This window comes from Daldinia decipiens, assembly GCF_022478715.1.
Source record: "Daldinia decipiens strain CBS 113046 unplaced genomic scaffold F4813scaffold_26, whole genome shotgun sequence".
NCBI classification, from domain to species: Eukaryota; Fungi; Ascomycota; class Sordariomycetes; order Xylariales; family Hypoxylaceae; genus Daldinia; species Daldinia decipiens.
In genome coordinates this window covers 396,617-409,821 of record NW_026054569.1, presented here as the reverse complement: position 1 = coordinate 409,821, position 13,205 = coordinate 396,617, and the positions used below count along the sequence as shown (strand labels likewise).

At 48.1% G+C, this 13,205-nt stretch overlaps 4 protein-coding genes across 4 annotated transcripts; 3 read left to right on the top strand and 1 right to left on the bottom strand.

Annotated features, from left to right (window-relative positions):
- The first annotated feature begins 941 nt into the window (after positions 1 to 941).
- F4813DRAFT_150792 (uncharacterized protein) lies at positions 942 to 3,413 on the top strand. Its single transcript, XM_049238950.1, has 2 exons — positions 942 to 1,271; positions 1,530 to 3,413. Exons 1-2 carry the CDS (start codon positions 1,218 to 1,220, stop codon positions 3,135 to 3,137), a joined length of 1,662 nt encoding a protein of 553 aa, XP_049097939.1. The 5' UTR covers positions 942 to 1,217; the 3' UTR covers positions 3,138 to 3,413.
- A 1,441-nt stretch (positions 3,414 to 4,854) lies between these two features.
- On the top strand, positions 4,855 to 6,452 carry F4813DRAFT_391255 (UPF0187-domain-containing protein; the record flags this gene model as incomplete). The annotated part of the gene is made up of 4 exons (XM_049247138.1): positions 4,855 to 5,064; positions 5,122 to 5,483; positions 5,538 to 5,884; positions 5,953 to 6,452. 4 exons carry the CDS (start codon positions 4,855 to 4,857, stop codon positions 6,450 to 6,452), a joined length of 1,419 nt encoding a protein of 472 aa, XP_049097938.1.
- Positions 6,453 to 7,187: 735 nt separating this feature from the next.
- On the top strand, positions 7,188 to 8,859 carry F4813DRAFT_391254 (nagb/rpia/CoA transferase-like protein; the record flags this gene model as incomplete). Its single annotated transcript, XM_049247137.1, has 2 exons — positions 7,188 to 8,387; positions 8,476 to 8,859. The coding sequence occupies 2 exons, from the start codon at positions 7,188 to 7,190 to the stop codon at positions 8,857 to 8,859; spliced, it is 1,584 nt and encodes a 527-aa protein (XP_049097937.1).
- Positions 8,860 to 9,308: 449 nt separating this feature from the next.
- F4813DRAFT_381806 (Fungalysin metallopeptidase-domain-containing protein) lies at positions 9,309 to 11,622 on the bottom strand (the record flags this gene model as incomplete). Its single annotated transcript, XM_049245721.1, has 7 exons — positions 9,309 to 9,405; positions 9,460 to 9,549; positions 9,613 to 10,030; positions 10,100 to 10,525; positions 10,636 to 10,760; positions 10,814 to 11,205; positions 11,266 to 11,622. The coding sequence occupies 7 exons, from the start codon at positions 11,620 to 11,622 to the stop codon at positions 9,309 to 9,311; spliced, it is 1,905 nt and encodes a 634-aa protein (XP_049097936.1).
- Positions 11,623 to 13,205: the final 1,583 nt, after the last annotated feature.

Below are 13,205 nucleotides of genomic sequence, written 5' to 3'. Positions count from 1 at the left end.
TTCTCTCGCGGGCACGTCCCGTTAGAGCCGCTGTCGCGATCCCCTCTTCCTACCAGGGCATATCCCGGCTCGAAGGGAGGATCGCTGGCTTGATTGAGTGATTGAGCGGTCACGATAGCCGCCACTTGTCTCCATTCAAAGCCTGCATTTTTCTTCGTTAGATGACTTGATAACGAGAAGCCAAGCAAATCGTGCGCTGCCCGAACCCTCTCCGATTGACTTGACACTGCCGTTCGGCCTCCTCCCGCGCGATCAGCAGCGATTTACAATTCACCCGCCTTCCACTCCCACTATGTGGTACAACGTAGTAACGAGGCGAGCGCGCCGAGTATGATAATTTGTGACTGGATTAAGACGGTTCCTTGAAATTGATCAATCGTAATAATACCCAAGTACCTAAGTGGTAGGCAGTCTAATTTATCTTCGGCTTTTTTGCGTTATGCTTGTTCACGCCCTCTTCTTCCTACGTACGTACGAAGTACATACCTTAGTATTATACCCCTTTCCCCCCATTTTTTCTTCTCCTTTTTTTCTCTCTTTTTCTTCTGGATCTTTGCGATCCGAGCCTCTGGAATTACGAAAGCGGTCGCATACGGTACGCCATTTCGTTTGTACAGATGCAGCGTAAACTGGGTCTGCGAGTAAAAGATAACATCATATTGCATACCTACTGATCTCACTTATCCCTCGTGCGCCTCGGCCGCCACAAAGTCGTTAACAACGTGGTGCAGTTGAAGCGCCTGCACGCACGCCTGATCTACCTCTTACCCAGCCAATCAACGATATCTTTCTCCGAGACCGATAGCTCGGACAGATGTGCTGTTGGTCCTTGGGTGGATTCTTGCCAGAATAGGTGGTTTTTTTCTTCCCTCCTAATGCTCCTCTTATATTGATCGGTTCGTCGGCTCTTATAGTACTTATACTACCTAGAGTACTTGGTTAACCTAGTTAAATAAAACTCTTGTTCTGCCCGCGAAGTTCTGTCAAGTGCATCGATGTTAGGCCTCCTATTCCCACTTTATTACCCCCGTCCATGTTCAGCGATCCCTTCACCGCCGCGTGTTGGCCGGACAGACGAATGACAACCGTGCTGGTTAGCTAACCGGTTGCGTTCCCGCCTCGTCCCTTTTCCCGCTACTTCATAAGTAATTAAACTAGAACTCATCTTTGTTGTTTTTCATCCCCAACTTTATAGGATAATAACAAGTGTTGCTAAGATGCCTGTGGAAGTTGTTACGATCGTGAACTCGTCGGGGAAGATAATCAGCAATGTAAGTTTGCGGCTATGGCCTTTCACAATTTCGTGTTACTTGTCGCTGTTACCGTCATAATATTGTGGCTATTACACTATTACACTATTACACAATGTATTACCGGTGCTACATTTACACTGGGTTTACTACAATATGCCCCGCAAAAAAAGCTCATCTCTTTTCCTTCCAGCGATTTCAGTCCAACATAAGCAGAGAGCTTTTTCATTTCATTTATCTTATGACCGATGTGTAACCTAACAATTATCTCTTCCACAGGGCAGACACCTGATCAATATTCTCAAAGAAGCCAAGGCCTCCTATCAGGAGAAAAAGGCGTCTATTAAAGCCGAACGCGCCATCAAGCGTAGTGAGACTATCGATATACCCAGTGCATCTCGCTACTATGACAGCATCGAATATGATGGGTGGCCTCGCCGGGCGTCTCACGATGACGCTGCTTCTCAAGCTTCCTCCCGCAGAAGCTACCGCTCAAAGAGGTCTACTTCTCAGGCGGGTACTGCCTTGACTGAACGCAACCTAAAGACTCTTACTGAAGTCTCCTCTACGACCCCTTCGCGCCCTCCGGTTACATACCGTTCTCCGTATGCCGAGACAGCCCCTAGAGACATGACGTTGAGTCGACCAACGTTAGCGCATGCGCCAATGATGCCTATCTACGCCGGTGAGCTGGCCAACTCGACCCCGACGCATATCGTGCCCGTGACTCGATCAACATCGGATCCGGCCCTAAGGGAGAAGGGGAAGGACATTGATATGAACTTGGCATACGGGAGTCTTCCACCTGATCTAGAAGAAAGGAAGGACCTAGACCCTGTCCATAAGAATGTCGAGAAAGAGCGCGAAGCAATGAGCGTAATAGAGAAGATCGAGAACCTACTAACAGAGGCTCAATGTTTACACCATACTGCGACGCATATCATTCAGCATCTGCAGGGAAACCCGGAAGCTGCCGCTGCTGTTGCTCTTACGCTCGCCGAGCTTTCTGCGCTACTGGGAAAGATGTCACCTTCTTTCCTTGCCGTCCTCAAAGGTGGAAGTCCTGCAATTTTTGCTCTTCTAGCCAGCCCCCAGTTCCTTATTGCGGCCGGTGTGACAGTTGGAGTGACGGTGGTCATGTTTGGAGGTTGGAAGATTGTGAAGCGTATCCAGGAAGCTAACACTGCTGCTTCTCCGATGGCTTTCCCGGCGTACCAACCAGCGCCCGGTGAAGCTAATCGGGCTCCATATCCGGAATCGGAAGTAAGCGCGGGCTTTGACGAGGCTCTTGTGCTTGAGGAAGAGTTGAGCAGTATCGAAATATGGCGTAGGGGTATTGCGCCATTTGGCGAGGATGACCAGGCCGACCTTGAGCTTATCAGCCCAGAAGCTGATCGTGCGATTCGCGGGCAGTACGGTGGCGATGATGCGCGGACCGAGCGTAGTATTCGCACGAATCGAACCAGTCGCACGGACAAGACATCCAAGACAAGTAAAACGACTAAGACTAGCAAGTCGCATAAACCACAGAAGAGCCGTAAGGGCGATGCGGGAGAGCATCATGACGTTCCCAAGAACGGTAGCAGCAGTGGCGTCAAAGATGTCGATAACGCGAGTGAGGCGGGTAGTCACCGAAGCCACCGAAGCACTCAGAGTCATCGCAGCCACCAAAGCGTCCAGAGTCATCGGACCGATAAGACAGAACGCCACTCCAAATCTAAGCGGTCCGAAAAGATAGAAGTCAAGGCCATCGATGATAATCACAGCGACCAAGAAAAATCCGGCAGCGTCGTGCTTCGTCCGAAGAAGGACAACATGCTTAAGTCCTTATTCAAAAAGAAGAAGGACCGCGAAGATAAAGAACGGGCTTACTCGGTTGTTCGGTGATGTTGTTTATATTTGAGGTTTCGTCCATCTTTCGGTTACATGCATCTCCATACAGAATAGGAGGGATACCAGGCTCCTTAGATTTAAGTGTTCATTTACGGGAGTTTATGGATGATATTTATATTATATATATATTAGCATGATGCATATAGCGGGTGGTCGCCCATTACGAAATCTGGTTTGTAGCAGTTAGCTACCTCTTAGGCACGAAGTCATACGAAAACAATACAGAGAGTGAAATTCGCATAGCATGTTCCCAAATTTGAGACGGCTTGATATGTGTTGAGTGTGATGTGCTTTTGCATCTTACGATGCAAGATTGTCTATTTATATACATGTGATAGGCAATGCAATATGTAGATCCGGAAGGATTCAAGTGTAGGGGCCGTCCGGTCTAAGAGTTGGCATGCTTTCTGGTTTTCTGGCAGCTTAGGTAGGGATGGGAACAAAATGACTACCTTAGATAATAGGTACCTATTATATACAGATTCTTGCTAGAAATTAACCGAATGAAGAAATTATATGTTCGGATAGGTAGTATGCATAGACATATGTTGGCCTGATAGCCTTTCATCCCTAGAGCCCTGCTCCACTGGTATCATATACATACACAAGCCTCAAGGAGAGAAAACATCTAGGTAATACCACGCAGCTGCCACGTTTAGGTAGGTACTTGGTAGGTAGGTAGGTGTTCCTGCGGGCTTATTATTCTGCTTCCCTCAGCCACTGTCATCCATGTACCTGTCTTTGGGTAGGACGGCAGTACGTACCGAACCGATCGCATGCTCATTTTGGAATAGGTAAAGCCGCTGGTTCCTTAACAGACGTTCTTAACAGACGTTCTGGACCGAAGGTGTCGAGCGTTCGATCCCGTCAAGTGGCTACCGACTAGGATCATCTCACCAGCTTCTGTGGAGCAAGAGGTTCATACTGCTCGTATTTTTTGAATTGCATTTGGAGTGCTATTGTACGCTCTCCCAGCTCTTACCACGTCAAGTTGGTTAGAAATCTACCTTTGTAGTCTTGTTGCGTTCCTAAGACCTGCATTTGAGAACGAACATTGATGTAACTCATCCGGTTACAGGCTGGCGTACAGGCGATAGCCACAAAATACTACACCATGATACAAAATAGCCCATGCTAAATCCCCCTGAGTTGCCAAGATCCTATTCTGGGAATTCTAGAAACCCACGTTGCTGGTAGCATCTAATTCGTCCGTTATTCTACAAGATTCTTTCTAATTGGTCCCCTTGGGCATTTTTCTCCGTTTCAATTAACTCCACCGAGGTGACGACTAGACCTATGTAGAACAAGAACCCCAGTATGTACACTAGGGCTCTAAGAAAATCTCGGGCTGACAGTTCTCAATGCTGAAGCAGATATTTAAAGCTGCGATGCCCAGCTCGTCTATGCGCAAGGAAGTCGGATTTGACTTGAAGGTCTCCGTTTGAAATTTCTTTCTATTCTATTATTTTTACCCCTTGGATACTCAACCTCAACTTTCACCGATCCTTGTGTATCTCCTCCTTCATTTTCACTTAGACAGCTTCCATCTCGCGGCTGTGATAATTAATAGACTGTTATACTGTGGTCCTGCCGATCAACTCCTTACTGCTCTCTGTAGATCCCCATATAATTGCGCAATACTACTATTTGCCGATCACATCGTCGTCCCTCGATCTCCCCACTCGTTTCCACTTCTTAAGCTTCTCTCGAGATGTCTGAGGACGCAGGTACCATAGGAGCGCCCGTTGCTCATGCGCAAGAACACTATGGCGAACCGACCGCGCTTCATATCTCGACCGAGCAAGAAAAGAGACAACCTACCGTCCAGGAAGATGTATATCCTATGTCACCCCGACGAGATACGACGACACCAAACCCCTTCAGCCGGAGAAACACGACCATGGATATAGATGACTATTTTGTACGGTGCAAATTCCAATCGTGCCGCGTATTGAGTGCTAACTCTTCCGTTGTTTAGACCGGTCCTCGTGATCTTTCTAAGCACTCAAAATGGCCTCTGTTCATGCAGCTACACGGCAGCATTCTCCCTAAAATGATTGTTCCACTACTTGTCGTTGCCGCCTGGGCGAGTCTTGTGACTGTCGTCTCAAAGAAGGTCCCAGGGGTTAACTTGGGAATCAGTTCCATATTGCTTACTGTTACTGGTTTCGTCGTGGGTCTGGGCCTATCCTTCCGCAGCTCGACGGCGTATGAGCGATATGCCGAAGGCAGAAAATACTGGAGCCAGTTGATATTCACCTGCCAAGGACTCGGCCGAGTCTTTTGGATACATGCTGTCGAACGCGAGGGATCTTCTAAGAAGGACCTGCTAGCGAAATTGTAAGATTCCGATTAAAGCTTTGACGTATGTTTATATCCGCTAACCAGGGCTAGAACTGCCATGAATTTGATCGTAGCCTTTGCGGTATCCTTGAAGCACAAGCTCAGATTCGAACCATACACGTACTACGACGACCTTGTAGAGCTAGTCGATCATCTTGACACCTTTGCTAGATCGGCCACGGAAGAAAATGCGATAAAGCCGAGGTCGGGATTGTTCAAGGCGGTCGGAGAGAATCTCGGTTTATCATTTGCAGCTTCGAATCCTCGGAAATTGATGAAGAAAGCTCAGTCCCCCCTGGGCAATCTTCCACTAGAGATTCTCTGTTATCTTACCGCATACGTAGATGAACTGGCCCTCAATGGCCAGTTACCTGTTGGAATGCAACAGACTTCCGCCTGTAAGTCGTTTCTTGCTGAATGAATATGAATGAATATGCAAGTTTTACTGACATAACATAACCTACAGACAACCAACTTCAAGCCTTGAACGACGTCCTAGTCGGTACCGAGCGAGTTCTTAACACTCCCCTTCCTATTGCTTATGCTATCGCTATTTCGCAAATCACTTGGATTTATGTGTTCCTGCTGCCGTTCCAATTGTTTCTCGAACTTGACTGGATAACAATTCCGGCTACCGTAGCTGCGTCCTATATTATCCTAGGCATTTTTTTCATAGGTCACGAAGTTGAAAACCCTTTTGGCAACGATGTCAACGACTTGCCTCTGGATCTGTTCTGTCAGCAAATCGTGCAGGATATGGAAACCATTGCGGCACGGCCCAAACCTCGCCTTTCGGAATGGGTCGAGAACCCGAAAAATAAGGTCCTATTTCCTCACAGCGAATCAGGCTACAGCGTATGGGCGCAACGACCCGAGTCGGCCATTCGGAGCGCGCTACGGAACCGGCCCCATGCCGGGTTTGACAAGATGGGCGGGAGTAGCGGAACGGGACCTCAGAGCGTATAAGATTGCGACGGCGGACTACTTCTAGGTTATGGAGAAGTTTCAGTCTTGCTGCGACTCGATCCATTAATACATAGAAGCAACTATCCCAAACATAATCCATGCTCTTACAAACTCCTTAAGGGAAGCCCATTATTTCCGCGAAGCTATATACACTTACATTTCCGGACATTTCTCCACAAATTCTTTTTTAATCATGGGAATAGGAAAACAAGACAGCGTGCTGGCGGTATTATCTGTGTCGTTTTGGGTTTAGCGGGATTGCATTTGAAAATATTATTCATTAAGGGGGTAGGAAAGTAAGGACAAAAATGCGGATTAATGATGCTATTAGGCATGTAACGTTAGGAAAATACATATATTGGTACCTAGGTAGGCAGGTATATATTTGGGAATACACAGGTACCTACCTATTTATGTTGTGTTTTTGATTTAATTCATAAAATTGTTTATTATAAAAATCCCACTTGGGGCTGAAGCTCGACATGCAATATCTCTATGCTCTATACCGTCATCATCTTATAACCAATCCCCCCTCCAACCGGCTGATTGGCAAGTGACGTGCACTTATGATGAGAAAAACGTACCACGAGCCGACTAACAATCTGCGGCTGCCCTGTGATGTACGGGATTTACCATGGCTCCTTTAAAGCCGTGCCGGCTATCTCTCCTCGATGCGCATTGAGACCATTTATAAGAATAACTCATACTAAATGTTCACTCGATCGGAGGCACATAATGTCTTCAAGCGATGCTACGAAAAGTAAAGACGGGCTCAAAAAACGATCTGTCGCAGGATCCTTTCTTTTTAAGTTTCCCCACGGCGACGAGAGGAAGGCCCAAGCAGCCTTGTTTAAACGCAGTGGTAAGGTCAGTACTTACCAGCACAAATTTGCTCCCATATCCGGCAGTGTCGAGAAGTACGATGTCACTCCACTCGCCACCGCTTTGCGGGAGATCAACGAGGAGACGGGATTGACACCGTCCTCGATCGAACTGTTTCGCGTCGGTAAACCATACTCTTTCGTCGATGAATCTATTGGTCGCGAGTGGACCATCAACCCATTCGGCTTTCGTCTCAAAGAAAAGTCCGAGGGAGGGAGAGGTGAAGAGGGGATCACTATCGACTGGGAGCATGAAGGATTTGAATGGTTCAATCCATTAGATGTGAATGGGTCGGACGAGTTTGGTGGTGTCCCGAAGCTCGTCAATAGCTTGAGAAGGGTGTGGCCCGAGTACGATCTGGGCCAGAGAGCGGCTGAAGTCCTAACATCCGGCCTACAACAGCTACGAGATGATCATGAAAGCGGTGCTAGGCAGCTTGGTGACCTGGCGATATCAACCTTGAGGAACCTTATTGTAGAGATGGATTCCGATGTGATTGATGACGACTGGTGGGCGAATATCCGAATGGCCGCATGGCATATCTGTCAAGCTCGCGAGAGCATGGGAGCTGCGATCATTAGTGCTACAGTAAAGGCACTCGACCGAATTGAGAACATAATCACACAAGACGTACCACCACAAGAGAAGATTCGGATGATTGTCGATGCCCTTGAGAACCAGTTGATCCAACATAAATCTACGACCGATCGTATTCGTGACGCATTCGTCGACTATCTCCGCCAACATGTTATCCAATCCATGGGATCGAAAGAAATTATTTCTATCCTTACATTGTCCTCTAGCTCTACTATATCGGCATGTCTTTTGCAGGCTGCTGACCGCCTAGGCGTTTCGATTGACCTTCGTATTCTAGAATCGAGACCCCTATACGAAGGTGTGACTTTAGCCTCGAAGCTGCTCGTGGTAGAAACCAATTCAATAGATTTAAATGTGACGCTCTATACAGATGCCTCTTCGGCTCTAGCCGCTGATGGAATCGATATCGTCGTCCTTGGGGCTGACCGCATTAGCACATTGGGCGACGTTAGCAATGTAAGTCAATACGTATGCCGTATATCTTTTATTTTTCTTTACCAGAGCTCTTCTAAAACCAGTTCTCGTGTACTAATTATACTATCAGAAAATTGGATCACTCCCTGCCATTCTCTGCCAGAGACATGTTGCACCAAACGCGAAGGTTGTTGTACTAAGTGAAACGGAAAAGATAGCTCGCCCAGACTTGATTAAAGATCACCTAGTGGAGGAAAACAGTTCAGCAGAACTCGTACGTACATGGAAGGGGATAGTAAAAGGTGCCGATCTCATAGAAAAGATTTCGAGTGGCGGCGAGCATGATGGAGTACGAGGAAAAAAGGTCCGCGTAAGGAATTTATACTTTGAATGGATTCCCGCCATCTTTGTCCATGCGTACGTCACTGACGAGGGGCTTTTGTCCGTAGAAAATATTACAGAAAGATCAAACTGGATCGGCAAGGAGACAGACAGGTTTTTCAAGCAGCTTTAGTGACAAATTTAGTCGGGTTGTAAGAGAAAAAATGCCAGACCGTCCACCAGGGTCGGCTCACACATATGGCTTAGTCGATTGAGAAACTACGTAGAGAATGTCTCGGTACTTGGTTATCGGTATGCTGATATACATGTATTATCTCGCGTCTATATTTGCAACATAACGTCAACATGGGATTTTGTTTTGATTATTGATCACGAATAAAACTACTTATATTAGGTAGTTAAAGAACGTTACAATTCACTAGGTTAGCTTTAAGGTATGAAATATGAGTACCTTGGAATAAAATAGTAATTTTTTGATTAATCAGGTATGCTATCAAACGAGGCTAGCCCGCCGTAACCTTGGTATACCCTTAGTATTGCCTTTGCTGACCATCTCGACTAAGAGTTCCTCTGTCTCAGTAGCTCATAAAAGGGTGTATAGAAGTCTACCTAAGAATGAATCTAACACACTCCACTGGGTATCGTGTTGCTTCCTGTGCGTCTGCTGCTCGAGTACGCAGCGCCGTCACCGAGCCCCCGCTTAGCGAATGCAGTCCAGCTAAAAGGTCATTTGTCAGCTATTGTGTCGGTTTGAATTGCTAGATTTACTTACAGCTCGCAGACGTTGTCACCGCCGGTCAATGCCTCGTCAGCGTCAATGATGGCATCACGGGCTTGAATGAAGTTGGGGTTGCAGGGTTGGCTAGAAAGAATAGAGGGTCAGTTCGTCGCTTTATCACACCATGTCTTAGATTCAGGTACTTACAGGGCCATAGCGTCAACGACAAGCTTTAGAGTCAGGTACTTTCCGTCGGTCGGGACACCGTTCTGGTCGAATTCGGGCTTGGGACCGTCATTCTTACCGTGCTTGTCGATGAGATTCCATAGGACTTCGTACAAGATCGTGGCCCACACCTCACCAATATCGTGCACCTCATTATACGTGTTAAGCGTGACATATTGGTATGGGTTGGTTGTCAGGCTTGTCGAGTATAGATAGTTTCGGATGCCCGCGGGGTCGTTGTAAACCCACGCACCTAAGCTGTAATCCGTATTCCGAGTATCACCAGGCTGTAGGCGGATAGCTGTTGCGAAGAAGTCGCCCCAGCCCTCGCCCATACCACCTGATTCAAGCGCGTTCAGGCAGTTGGAGTTTGCAGGGCCACCGGTCAGGCGGTTTGACACTAATACGGGAGAAATGTTAGCGATGTTATTTCTTCGGGCTACTCAATAAAGAATACATTGTCACTTACATCCGTGGCTGTATTCGTGGATAATGACGCCGGCCTCGAAGGCGCAGTCTCTATAAGGGGTCGACAGTGTCCAAATGTACATCCTCATCCGTCCGTTCTGTCCGTCGGGAGGGGTGGCGAAGTTAGCATTGTTGGTGCCGGAGCCGTCCTGCGCGTTGAGGATGACGAAGTCATTGCCCTTGCCGCCCTGTCCGTTGTTATTGGTTTCGAAGTTGCCGGCCGCCTCGGTGAAGCCGAGGTCATACAGTAAATCATGGTACGTGTTCGCCGTATAGAAGAGCTGAGCGACCGAAGCGTCTGCGTACGTCGACGGCGGCGTCAAAGTTGCGTCCCACTTATACTCGAACTTTAGGGACGAGCTGGTTGGGCGATAGTTATCGAGATAGTCTGATCCACCATCCGGGTTGGTTTGCGCAATGCCGTTGTCTGTTGATGAGATATAAGGTCAGCCATTACATTCTAAGCGTACGCTGCATGCGCGACGAGCTGTGCGCCGCCTTTAGACGACAAAATAGACGGGTTGGACATTAACTCACTTCCTCGTGTAGTCGTGTAGTTAGTCGTCCCGTCGGATATCCACGTGAACTCGGATGTCGTGAGGTCCCACGGGTCTGTTACGATTGATCGACTGCCAACATCGGGGTCGTTTACTCCCCACGGGCTATATAAGCCATTAGAAATGGGGTTTCGGCTAGATGTCTGGATTTTACTCACTAGACCTGGTACGTAGCATCGGCGACGTAGTCGACCACACCATGAATTTCTTCGTTGGTGTTTGCATCAACGTACGACAGTAGCCAGTTGTCCAAGACGTCGGTTTCGATTCTCCATGTAAGAGCTAGGTTACCGTCAGGCTTGGCGAAGTAGACTAGGCGGGCTTCGGGATCTTTCATCGCGCCTGAAGTTCCTTTGAGCACAAAAGTTTCGGTGCCGTCGGTCGCCTCCGCGGAGGCGTCCCCGGTTACAGGCAACTCCAAAAGTTTAGTAGCCCCCGAGAGTGCTTGCGTCGGGTCTGAGAACTCCCGCTTCTGAAGAGGGCTTTCTTCGGGGATGGAACCGGTGAAAAATGAGTTGCCGTATGAGAAGACGTTCCCATCGGCGCCAATCTAATGAGCAATTAGTTTCAAACCCATCGACTTCTCCCATAGCTAGGCTTCGAAGCTTACGTTGACATTGAAGTCGGCATTGTCAATATCCAATCCGTGAGCCGTCTGCTTGAAGTTGACATGAGCAATCCCGTTCTTGCCAACGTAGTGGTCGTCAACGAGGCGGAACGTGGCTCCGGGGACAATACTCTTGACGAGCTCAGTCGCGGTGTCGACGTAGGAATCCCGTTTTAGAAGACGGACGGCCTTGTTGGTGCTTGCTGCAGCCTTGTTCGTATACTCGGCCGTCTCCTTTAGACGATAGGCGTTTAGGTCTACCGTCCGGCGCCGGAGCCCAGCCTTGTAAGATTGGGTAGGGTGTCCATGGGCGGGCAGTGATGCGCCTAGAAGGCCGAGTAACAACAATGATCGGATCATCATGAAGGAGAAGCAGCAAAGATGAATTGCTGTGCTTGTGCTTGTGCTTGTGCTTGATGGTTCTACGATCGTTCAGCGTCGAGTGTTTATATAGTTCGAGCTTCTTAGTATTCGGTCTCGACCCTGGTATCCTTCCTCACTGAACTTCCTCTTTCGAAAAGGTTCGTGATGGCTGACAGACCATGATGCTTATCGGTAGGGTTGGAGTTTAACATGTCTTGATTTGTCGGCCTACTGACTACGGTCGTGTGCTGTTGACTGAATATCTCACAGATATTCCTCCGCTCGAGAAGGCCGTTAAGATTCACGAGCACAGCTCCCATTGGCGGAATGCACAACAAGCTCGCCAGCTTTCCCCCTGCTGGATACGAGTTCACGAAAGGAAAGTGATTATCAAGTTGCAGCAACATATCGTACGTCTTGACAGGGGCCTATGGCGTTCGGAGTAGGTTCCTGAACACGGTAGGCCGGCTGGCTGGCATGCCAAGACGTCGGAGGTTTGACTGGGACGAAATAGCGCCGGACTGCTCTATCTGTCGGGCTTCAATTTCACGATACAGTGTACCCACCGGACAAGGCTAAGCCCTTTATTCGATTAGCCTCGTGGGGTTTCTACCTTGGCCTAGAGTTGCAGTCGCTTTCTTCAGGGCTTTGGATTTATCGTTTACCTCTGCAGTAGGTATATTTTCAACACCCCGAGCTGCCAGCAGCCGGGGCGCCTGATGGACTACAGACAACCGCTACGAGCTCGTTAATGCTATTGGAGCTTTGGTATGCATTTATGCAACTTCCAATTCGAGAATGTCTCTTCTGCTAACATCTCCCGAATATAGGATATCTCAACTATGGCACATTCTTGTCAAGGCTTAGCTCCAATCTTTTGGTACTCCCGGGGGTCAGCCTTGGCGCATCGGCTGACCTCCGCTATGCCAGTGTCGCAATCTATATCCCGGCAGACGAGGAAGCAAGACTACCTCATTAGGGTGGGTGTGTGACGCGCTGAGTCCTATGGTAGGACATGTTGAGATAAGGGCTTTTAGCTTGGCAGATGCAATATTTGTTGCTTAATAAGTCCTAAGTCTGCCCTCTGCGAGAGAAAGTTGTAGGTCTGTGCCCTATTAAGTCGTCATCATAAATCGACCTTGGGTCTGGCGCTTAAACAGTGGTCGATACAACTCTTATGACCTGGGAATTGATTGGTGGTTATATTGCAGACCTTCCTAGAGAAGTAAGACGGCCGAGACTTGGACCACGATATTGCAACTTTATTGCAAGGTGAACTAGATACGAAGCAATTATCAAGCACGACAGTTTACTGGTTCTGTACTTCTCTCCAACCTATACCACTTCTTCGGCTTCGTCGCATGCGACATAGGTTGAAGCTCGTCCGGGTCACCTGGGTTGCTAATGCATGCGTAGCAGTGCATTACGATCCTGGGGGTGATCCAGAATTTCACGAAAGGCCTAGATTTTCCGCACGTTGTTGGGCTTCCCCAGACAACGAGTCTAAAATACCTATAACGAATACCTATAACGTAGGGCTGTGACTAACGACTTCTATATCTGGACGTTGCGCATTAAAG